General features: G+C 42.5%; 1 protein-coding gene across 2 annotated transcripts; it reads right to left on the bottom strand.

The window, feature by feature from the left end:
• Positions 1 to 872: 872 nt before the first annotated feature.
• On the bottom strand, positions 873 to 10,241 carry itih3a.2 (inter-alpha-trypsin inhibitor heavy chain 3a, tandem duplicate 2). Of its 2 annotated transcripts, none has more exons than XM_076989221.1 (21): positions 9,958 to 10,241; positions 9,097 to 9,251; positions 8,837 to 8,941; positions 8,589 to 8,751; positions 8,384 to 8,494; positions 7,527 to 7,655; positions 7,246 to 7,362; positions 6,982 to 7,150; positions 6,320 to 6,445; positions 4,674 to 4,855; positions 4,357 to 4,542; positions 4,085 to 4,224; positions 3,789 to 3,949; positions 3,524 to 3,547; positions 3,369 to 3,425; positions 3,141 to 3,179; positions 2,912 to 3,034; positions 2,579 to 2,780; positions 2,029 to 2,201; positions 1,271 to 1,382; positions 873 to 1,144 (listed from the first exon to the last, which is right to left on the bottom strand). In XM_076989221.1, the coding sequence occupies exons 1-21, from the start codon at positions 10,081 to 10,083 to the stop codon at positions 1,006 to 1,008; spliced, it is 2,739 nt and encodes a 912-aa protein (XP_076845336.1). In that variant the 5' UTR covers positions 10,084 to 10,241; the 3' UTR covers positions 873 to 1,005. The 2 variants fall into 2 exon arrangements, with proteins under 2 accessions (XP_076845336.1, XP_076845335.1); XM_076989220.1 differs by having other exon boundaries at positions 3,141 to 3,197; positions 9,958 to 10,240.
• Positions 10,242 to 10,723: the final 482 nt, after the last annotated feature.

Here is a 10,723-nt window from a genome sequence, read left to right as displayed (position 1 = left end):
ATTGAACTGCTTTTATACAATGCTGACGTAAAAACTATTTTCCCTCCAAAGTGTAATTACCACCGGACACAAAGGAGACAGAATCGGTGCTGTTGTGAGGGAAAAACTGACATACATTTTGAAGGCTGCCTCCTGAAACTACATCTGCACCGTATGATTCTGACAGGATACACACATACAGAGATACACAAAACAGGAGTGTATTCCAGACTGTAGCCATGATGAACCCTGAGCTCAGCTCTGATGCTGTATGCAAGAACCCAGGTATAAATCAGCATTCTAGCAATCACTGTTTGCCCTTTGAACTTGTTTAAGCCTGCCCTTTAACCTGGCTTAAACATCCATATACCTGCGGTGGAGTCATCCATTAAATTAAATATGTGGCATGGCCAGTTTTGATAACTCATTAAATCTAGTTGATTAGATCAAATGATTGCAACTCATTTGATCATACTATTTACTCAATATTTTGATCACTACTGTATGTCTAAAAGATTTATGTTGTCCATGTTTGTTGGTTTGAATTGTTTGATTGTACATATCAGTGCTTTGATAAACACTTTTCAGAATGCAAACAAATCATTTCTTCACTGGTTTCTCATCCCTGCACTTGAATTTCTGCTTGACACCTAAATCTTACTCCAAGGCTGTTTCACAAACTGCCTCATGGGTAGATTATTTTTAATTTCAGCTTTGACCAATGGAAAGACCCTTTATGAAGGATTCAGCTGTGGAAATTGGTGAACTATGCACCATCAACTCCATTTTGCAAAAGGTAATTCAAGGTGACCACAAATTCAGCTGACAATATGGAGCCAGTGTGTACAGGTGTGTCCCATGTTCAACCTGGAGGAAATGAACACAAACCTCAATGCCAATGTCCACTCAAATTTTATTAAAAGAATTCCTGGTCTATTGGCATGTTTGGACACATTTACATCTTCAAAATAATGGCCTACTCTTATACATGTTTGACCAGTAATGATTAGTAAAATGTGGTCTCTCTCAGACAGTACTAAAGATCCCAGAGACAATGTAGTCTGTGTGGACTCCATCAATGAGTCCGGTGCCATTATTATGAATGAACCAGCAAGGCACGTTTTCTCCATTCTTCACGTCCTGCCTGAAGTCTCTCTGCCAGCCCCTGGGGGTACAGAGTCAGACAGCAATTAACATCTCCTCACTATGAGTTCCATATTTTTGGCAACTTCTGTAAATGTCAACAGTTTAAATATGCACATATGTTGCTAGATTTTTCTCCATTATTTACCTAGTCACTTTAAGGGTGTGGCCCTTCACAAACATGGTGGCATCAGGTTTGTCTGGATCCTGCCCTTCCACAAGATCACTAACCTCGAAATTCACACCATGGAAAAACTGCCCTATGGGGAACAATATTGAACAAAATAAAATCAAGACAAGAGAATGAAGAATAAGCAGTTACTGAGTGGAGAATCAACAGAGTAGAGACTGATCAGAGAGAGAATAGAGACTGATCAGAGAGTGGAGTTTGAACAGTTAGAGAGTAGAGACTGATCAAAGAGAGGAGTTAGAACAGTTAGAGAGTACAGACTGATCAGAGAGTGGAGTTTGAACAGTTAGAGAATAGAGACTGATGACTAATTAATGTTCACATTAATCCCAGGATTAATAGGTTTTTCTGGAGCTGTTTATGCATAAATGAAACACCAACAAAAAACAACCTCTAAATATTTTAATTATAAGAGATTAAAGTTGTTTTTCATCTATATATTTTATTTTGTTTTATCTTAATACATACTTACTATTTGCATAAATATTAATATTTAAATCTTTGGATTTCTTTATTTTTCTATTTATTAAATAATTCATAATCATAATCAATAATGAGTTGGTGAAAGTAATGAGGAGAAAATGAAAACACTTGACTATAACCCCTGAGTATAATAATACTGGTTTTAACTAGATCAGTTAAGATTATTTTTTGATGAGGTGATGTATTACTAGTTCACATGTATAGCATCTCTGTAATCCAGTCACTAGTCTTACCAATCAGACCATGGACACTTTGTGAGAACTGGTGGCTGTCCAGGGTGTAGAAACCCAGGTAGTCTTGGTGGTATGGATGCTTCTTCCACACTTTGTGCAGGATTATCACAAACTTCACTGAGTTCCTCAGGCTGACAGTGAGACTGTGATCTTTGGAGACCTGCAGGTCCATGCTAGAGAAAACATGTTAACTGGAGACTCAGAATACTCAAACCAAGTCAGATTTGATCTTGCCTAGCTCACTGAAAATTGCTGCAGGCCAGTGTTCATCTTGCATTGTAATTTAGGTAAACCTTTCAATTGCTGGTCTAGCTGCCAGCAGATGTGTCAATTCCAGGTTCAGAAAGTAAAAGTCCTCACCAGGATTATGTGATGAAATATAATTAAAGATGGACAAAAAATGTATTTACATTTTTGTAAACATGTGTATGCCATCATTGATCCTGACCTCAGAGAATACTCTTTGATATAACGGACCAGTCAGAATGGTCAGAGGATGCTTACCTGTTACAAATGCAGTTAAAGTTAAAGCAACTACAGTCTCACTTACTTCACTCCCTTGACCGAGGATGTTTGTGTCCAGAGGACTTGTCCTTGATTGCCATGCTCAGACACTGTGATGTCCTGTGTGGTCACCATTACTCTGATACCAAACTCCTTGTGTATTATCCCAAAGCGGCCAAAGTAGGAGTGTGCTGTGGTCCCAGGGCTCAGGTTCTTGTCTCCAATGGTCTGTCCATTTACAATGAAACCTGTGCATATGTAAGTCATGTAAGGGTAATATGTAAGTGTCCAGTTGTGAGAACTGCCATATGTTACATCTAGTTTTCCTTTAACTATGTAAATATTTATTTAGTATCTCATGTGTATAGTGCACATTTACCTGTGAGTGGATCTCTCACAAGATTGAATATGGTGCCTGGTTTGTCATTGATATTGAAGCACAGAGCATCATTCTGATCTGGCAACTCAATGATGAAATGAGGATCGCCATCAGCTGCTAAAACTGAAGAGGCAGACTATGCAAATGAACCTTGGCCATGTGGAACCATCAGTCAGTATAGGCAAATTAAATAATCCTCATATGTTATGGTTTAAAAACATAACCTTACGTAATGCTGGATAAAGCGGAGCCTTCAACCCGATGACACCTGGTTCAAAGTCCAAATCTAGACCATCATCATCATCATCATCAAATGTTAAAATAATTAAATGAATGCAGTACATTTTAAAAACAACATTACAAACGGTCTTAGTGGATGAAACAAATGTATATATTAAAGTGATGTAAAAACAAGAACAGACAAAAATGACTTGAAATATGCTGTCTTTAACCTCACCTAATGCTGGGTAAGACCTGCTTAGCATACTGTAGCCTACTGCGTCACCATCAAAATCTGAATACACGGAAGTGTTGCTTTGTCACTGTTTAGACAGAACATTAGAAATCATGCTGTGACTATATCAACTGACTATCAATGGAAGACAAAATTACCCTGTGAAATGTCCTCCCGTTGCCCTGGGAAACAGAAAGATCAGCATCAGTATCACATTTGGCTCAGCAAGCTGTCATGCCTCTCCTTGTGCAAATATCCTAAGGTATACTGCTGAATAAAGGTGTAAACTAAGAAGTTCTGAAGAGACACATGAAAGCTGTCACCGTCCATGCAATGACACTAATCTTTACATTAGACTACAAAAGTTTGATTTTTGCGGCAAACATTTTTTGATGTCTAATGCCATGTTTCCCCTGTAGTCACCTTCAGTCAGCTTATTGGCAATCAGAGTGTCCTCTGGCTTTTCTTCTGTCTGGGGCTTCGTGACCACCATGGAGGTGAGTGGGGTGACAAAGTTGTACCTCAGTGAGAGCTCCAGGGCTTCTGCTGTGATGTTCTCACTTTCTTCACACAAACACTTGTCCCTGTTTGAAAATGATGTCATTATCAGCACCGGTTCCAATTGTAGCAGGTGTCTGCTGTATATACATACGGCACTATAATGTAACGTTGTGCGGTCATTACAACTTGTATAATCGTTTTTGCTGTGCAGTGCTGACCGTTTGTCTAGGAGCTGTTGGATGGTCAGATATGCCCAGAGACGCTCTGTGAAGTCCCCAAAGATGTACTCTTGTTCAGGGAACATAACGGCCCACTCTTCAGAATTGGCCTGACCGCGGACCACAAACTGTTCCTCAAGCTAAATGAATAGAAAAAATAGAAATTACTCAAAACTACTTGCACTGATGCGAGGGTATGATGGAGCTTGATCATCTTGATCATTGGTAACAGGGTGCTGAACATTTTGAAGTGACTTTTGGACATCACTCACTCCTTGGGCGGACACCTCAATCAGAAGGTTATACACATTAAAGTCATTCAGTTGACCCGCGACCACAACCTCAGAGCCATTGAAGAGCTGTCTGAAGTGACTGTTCGTCAAGGAGTTCAGCACGTTCCCTGGATAATGCAGATTCACTTCTAAGAGAAGTGGACTGGCCACTTCTTCATAGAAATCCTTTGGGGAAAAAAAACATAATCTGCAGTTGACCTCTTCCTTATGGTGACTTTCTTCTCCTTAATCAGCTTATCAAAAATCATATTATTTTATTATTTGTTTTCAGTGTAGCTTGACTGCTTCCTTTCCACCTGCAGCTGGAGTGTAGCATCCGATGCCTCATAGATCCTGCGAGCGAGACCATCATTCTGCTTGGCCATCACATCCAGGAAGGGGTAGTCGACATCATAGCCGAAGCCCAGGCAGAAGAGGCTCATCTGCCCATCAATGGCATTGTGGACATTTTCCTGGATTGTGGGTAAGCGTTGCTCACCTTAAGTGCATGAAACACAACATTTAAGAGGCAATTCGTTACTTCACACACAACCCTCCAGCCCCGTCCAGATCCTCATGCTCTCGACACACATGTTCAGACTCTTTAATACCACTTCCTCCTTGCAAAGTATTGCCGAACTATGTTGCATACCATCTCCTGCCTTGTGTGTGTGCCTCGACCTCTGCTTCTCTCACATACATCATTTCCACCTTGAGCCCCGGACATCTCCCTCCAACTCTGCTCACCTAGCTCGACCTGGTAACGTTTCGACTACACCACTCTCCTGCCCAGTGCTGTTGTGTATCGGCACAGTTGGTGTTCTGAACGCTTCACGCTGCTAACCGCAGCTTTGTCTCTTACCCACGCACTCTTGAGGCAATAGAAGGGCTCAGTGGCACTACCTGGTGACTGGAATCTCAAACTCATGAATCAACTTTGACCACCAGGCCGCCATCACCCGATAATGATCTTAAACACCATGGACTTATCAAAAATATAATTTATTATCAAGGACCGTGAGACAGGTGTAGTTTCTCCTCACTGGATCTTAGTACCACCAAACTACTGAAGTCTCCCCCAGTGCACAGGTACATCTACATATTTTTAAACCACTAGCTATGCAGCGCTGCCAAGAACAATAAAACTGTTGAAGGCAAAAACAAATTTCCCAGCATGCCTGACTCCCCTCCTTACGCATCAGTATGCTAGCCAGAGAGATCTCGCTGTCCTTTCCTCTCTGTGAAAACACGGTGTGCCCCCGTTCCCTGGCCACAGATGGCATGTAGCCAGGACAGGGCTTAATCTTCAGGCAAGCACCACAGCTTCAAGCTGCTAACTAGAGCAGCTGCTTCTGGGCTGTACATAATATTTAACAAGTGCATTTTTTGTGTTTGGTTTACTTCAGTAGGCATGCTGGGTAGGTAGGTACTTTTATTAATGCTATACAACTGCTAATAATGTCATTGCTGCATACACTGTATGCCTAGTAGTAGACCTACCATCAGCTGGACTTACCAGCTGTGGACCTACAAGCATTAGACAGCAGACAGCAGCTACAAGCAACAACAGGCCTATCAGCAATAGACCTATCAGCTGTGGGCCTACCGACAGTGGACCTTCCAGCAGCAGAACAGTAGACCCACCCACAGTAGACCTACCAACAGTGGACCCACCCACAGTAGACCTGCCAACAGTAGACCCACCCACAGTAGACCTACCAACAGTGGACCCACCCACAGTAGACCTACCAACAGTAGACCCACCCACAGTAGACCTACCAACAGTGGACCCACCCACAGTAGACCTACCAACAGTGGACCCACCCACAGTAGACCTACCAACAGTGGATCCACCCACAGTAGACCTACCAACAGTGGATCCACCGACAGTAGACCTACCAACAGTAGACCCACCCACAGAAGACCAGGAGCAAAACCATAGACCTACCAACAGTAGACCTACCAGCAGTGGGCTCTCCATCGGTCAGTAGAATTACCATGGAGGCACTGTTGTTGGGGAGGGACATGTTTTCCTTGGCTGTAGTTAGCATGTCCACTGCACGAGTAACAGCCCTATTGATGTCGGTCACTAACAGAAAAATAAACAAGGCATTCTTAAAGGAGGTGTTTGGCAGAAATTCTTATTTCCACAGTTTTCCTCTTAGCCTGATATAGTCCTTCAACAATGCCATGCTTGGAGTGTGAACTGTGCTTCATTCATTTAGCAGTGGTGCTATGGGTTTAATGTAGCCAACAAGTAAAGGAAATGTTATGCCCATGTTGGCTTCATGCACTTTGAAAATCTTGAGTTGTGTTGTTAAGAAACAGCAAATACATTTGCACATGTGATAGCGGACACCGTGTGACATATCAACAATAAAATGGACAAAGGTTAAAGGCAAAATTGTCATATCGTTTTTAGCTATGTAACATACTTTTGTACATTTTCAAATATAAATTTAGGCTATATCCCACACATAAGCTATTGAGATTACTTAACTTTTGAGGCAAGAGGCAAATGTGTATATCTTCTCAGACCATTCCTCTAAGGTTGCAGATTTCAGTGATCATCACACATAATCTTTTAGCTGCATGGCTTGAACCCATGCTGGTATGGGTGCTTACTGTGTCTCGCAGTTATAGAGCTGACAAACTGCTTAGCCTCTTTTATATTGGTTGGAGTGGCTTTGCTCAGTGATGGTCTCCACAACTCAATTTCATCATCAAACGTGACCAGCCCAAAGTGGTCTTCTTCATACAGGTCATCTAGAATGGTCAATAGGGCTTCTGTGGTCTAGCAAAGTATAACAAAGTGTCAACTACAATACAAACCAATAAATTGAAATTCACATTGATCATGTTGATTCATTCATTACTCTTTTACCATACCTGTTTCATTTTGTTTCCATGCATGGACCCACTCCTGTCTATCACAAACACGACATTCTTTGGGAGTCGTGGTAGATCAGCCGGTGCAAAGAAGTGCACAAAGTAGCCGTTCACTATCTGAACCAGAGAGGAAGACATTACTGAGAGAGGAAGAGTAGCCATTCAGTATCTGAACCAGAGAGGAAGACATTACTGAGAGAGGAAAAGTAGCCATTCAGTATCTGAACCAGAAAGGAAGACATTACTGAGAGAGGAAGAGTAGCCATTCAATACTATTTAACCTGAATGTCACCAAATCCTTGATCGCGTTTGACATCATATGTGAGGAAGAAGTCTCCATCTATGAGGGAACCATCACAGTCTGGACATTTTCTCTGCTGATCCAGAGTTGGAGAGAAAGACACGTGGGCCTGGAAAGAGGGTGATGGGAAGGTCACGGAAGATCACTTACAAGTTTCTGATCATGCACTATTTCCTTCTTACTTTTTTCTATTGCAGCCCTATTCCAAACCACAGAACACGGTTAACAGTTGACTTCTTTGTTGGGAGTTATGTTGAAACAAAGCATTTACTGTACTTTTGATGCACTATACCCTGTGAAATACTGTACTTTTGCCATGACAATCAATTCTGGCAAAAGTAAATAGGATTGGGTTTTAAATCAAGGTTTGCCTGCTACTGATAGATTGTGACATTTGGGAAACCCTCAGATGGTACGTTACAGTAATGTGAATTTTTTTGTGCCGTTGTATACTAATGAACTAAATTGTTCTTAGAAAGTTTGAAAACCTATTAGACTCTAGTGCTATCATTGCGTTAACGGTGGCTGCAATATGTAGAAACCGTGATTATCAGTGATTATACTACGTGATTCTGGAAGTACCTCCGGATTCAGCTTTGAATAATACAAGTTTCTGTATTCATCAGTCTAGCCGATATAACGGTGTACGTACCACCTTTTATCTGATTCTGGGCGCAGTTATGCAGAACGTGTGTGTTTCTTGTAGTTCTGTGTTCTCTAAACTAAGTAATGACAAGCCTTACAACTGGACTATAGATAAAACGGCAAGGTTAGCCAGTTTACAAAAATACTAAGTATGTGTGTATTGTGTACGGAGCTTCAAATTAGTGCCCTCACCATTTTGTCAGTGACGGTTTTGTCCACCAGAGGGAGCAGATCATTCGTGATGAATGTGGCATTCATATCGAGGAAAGCAATACCTTGGGGTTCGTAGATATCAGCAACAATCTGTGTGGGCGAGACTGTGTAAAAGTGACGGAGACAACAGAGAGAGACAGAGAAAATGAATGGATGAATGAAAACATCTGTAGTCCCGTGGCACCTCAAAGTGCTGGACCAGGTCTGTGGGTTTGACTCTAATCATGATCTCATATTTGCCAAGGCGCCGCTGAAGGAGCTCTTCATACGTGAGGGTGAATGTGACGTTGCTGCCGGCCGCGATGTTCACAGACACAGAGAACTTCTCCATCTTTCTGCCGGAAGCCCTGAAACGATCGACGTCGCTTATTAGCGTAACGAGGTAATGGAATTATCCTGAATGTGGTGTCTCTGAATCTGCCCTTCACTCACTTAACCAGGCCAGCGGTCTGTCCAGAAGACACAGCCTTCTCGTACTGCTTCTTAGCCTTTTCTTTTTCTTTTACCTCTCCGTTATATGTCTCACCGTCAATCTTCCTGAGACACAAAGTGATATGGGCAGAAGCATTAACACGTGCACAAACAATTACACATGTAGGATTTGGCTACGTTTCCCGAACCTCTTACTTTTATATACTTTTATCTACAAGTTAAATTAGGAGTACGCCACAGAAAAGCAGAATTTGACCTACATGCTGAAGTTGGTGATGAAGGCCGTCTTAGGTAGCTCCACCTCAAAGGACACTTCCTGTGAGACGTTGGCCTTGTTCAGAGCTGTGGAGGTCATGACCGTGTGGGCGAATCGAGACGCCACCTTGCAGTCTATCTTCACACTGTGTATCTCTATCTGAGAAAGTAAAAAACAACCATTTTGTCCATTTTGTCAACAGACCAACAGGTCTGTTGATGTAGGTCATATTAATATCTTTCCTAGAAATGGTTGATTATATTTCCTACACACATCTGCAGCAGTTGAGCAACTAGTGAGTTCTCAAAGAACAGCATGATACAACAGTTAAAATGTGACCCCGAAATGGGTAGAAAGTAGGTAGAAAGCTGCTGGCATAGAAACCTAATTGATGTTATTTTCGCTATGATCTTAAATGGTGTTTGAAGGACTTTCAGAGTGTGCCTTTGCCACACCGGAAATAAGCCCCATGAGTGAAACTGTTAAAGTGGAGAAGATCTTGGCACAGTGAGAGTGCTCAGCCCTGGCTCACCAGTCTTGGAATCGTATATGTGCACCTCAGCCAGGGGCTGGAGGGTTATGCACTCAACCATGAACCACAGATGGACAAAAACATGTTGTTAGCACCCCCATCGTGTTGCTCTTTGGTGGTGTTTACGCTAATGCTGATGTATGGTATAGATCAGGGACATCAGCCAACCTGCCAAGTTCTGTTCCAGCCCGGTTTAGCATGCCTGAGCCAACTAATAAACAAGCATTCAGGACCATCAGAATATTACAGCGTGTTCATGGCTGGACATTCATCTTTCAGGATCTGAGATCTCCCTAGAGAATCCACTGTCTTCTTCTCCGAGTAACGTCTTACCTGCTGCTTTGGCTGACCATGATGGTGATGATGCTGATGAAGGGCTGCTGGAGTACCTTGTTGCTGGGTTGTAGTGCTGACGCAGACACACGCACAGAGCAGCAGACTAATCCACACTCCAGACATGATGTGGACTGAGCTTGACTCTGACTTCAGTCTTTACCGCTGCAGGCTTTAAATGTGTGTGTGTGTGTGTGTGTATGTGTGAGAGTGAGAGCAATGAATGAGTCAGTGTGCAGGAGTACAGGAGTGCTGCCAGTGGAACTTGGGTACTTGGGTCGTTTTGTATCTCAAGTGTGTACATGACCATGTAAGGCGGCACTGACTGGTTAAACCTCTGCATGTTGTTTTGAATGGAGCAGATCCTACGGGTTTGATGCTTTTTCTTTTTTTTCTGGGGGGGGATACAAACCAAACATTTGCCAGAGAGGTGGTAGCTTAATTTGTGCTGGTTTGAACCAGAGCACTGCATGAGTGTTTCCACACACTCCAGACATGATGTGGAGTCCATGTTGTAAACGCACACCCCCAAGAGGCCTTGCTGGGATGCACAGCTCTAGACAAAGTTGCCTGTTTTGTACGCTGCAGACAGAGGCTGTTTTGTTGTGTTCAGGTAATCACTTACTCATGATGATGTGTACACCACAGATCCACCCTAACAGAGCTGGCTCCTTTCAGTTTGGGCAAGAACATGAACAGAACCACTGGTTTATCAGAAATGCTTCAGTTAATGGCAGTTTCTGAATGCATACAGAGGGGAGGGGGA

The sequence above is a fragment of the Brachyhypopomus gauderio genome, unplaced genomic scaffold, assembly GCF_052324685.1.
Source record: "Brachyhypopomus gauderio isolate BG-103 unplaced genomic scaffold, BGAUD_0.2 sc66, whole genome shotgun sequence".
In the NCBI taxonomy this organism is placed as follows: domain Eukaryota; kingdom Metazoa; phylum Chordata; class Actinopteri; order Gymnotiformes; family Hypopomidae; genus Brachyhypopomus; species Brachyhypopomus gauderio.
Note: the sequence above shows the minus strand (reverse complement) of the source record. Positions and strands in the feature narration are given on the sequence as shown.

What these genes read in the sequence shown, in the direction of transcription:
- itih3a.2 (XM_076989220.1), bottom strand. Translation starts at nt 10,083, where the DNA reads ATGTCTGGAGTGTGGATTAGTCTGCTGCTCTGTGCGTGTGTCTGCGTC. An exon ending in AAGGATTTGGTGACATTCAG is followed by an intron (nt 7,363 to 7,526) that starts GTTAAATAGTAT and finishes TCTCTGGTTCAG; the next exon opens with ATAGTGAACGGCTACTTTGT. An exon ending in AAGTGTCCATGGTCTGATTG is followed by an intron (nt 1,383 to 2,028) that starts GTAAGACTAGTG and finishes TGTTCCCCATAG; the next exon opens with GGCAGTTTTTCCATGGTGTG.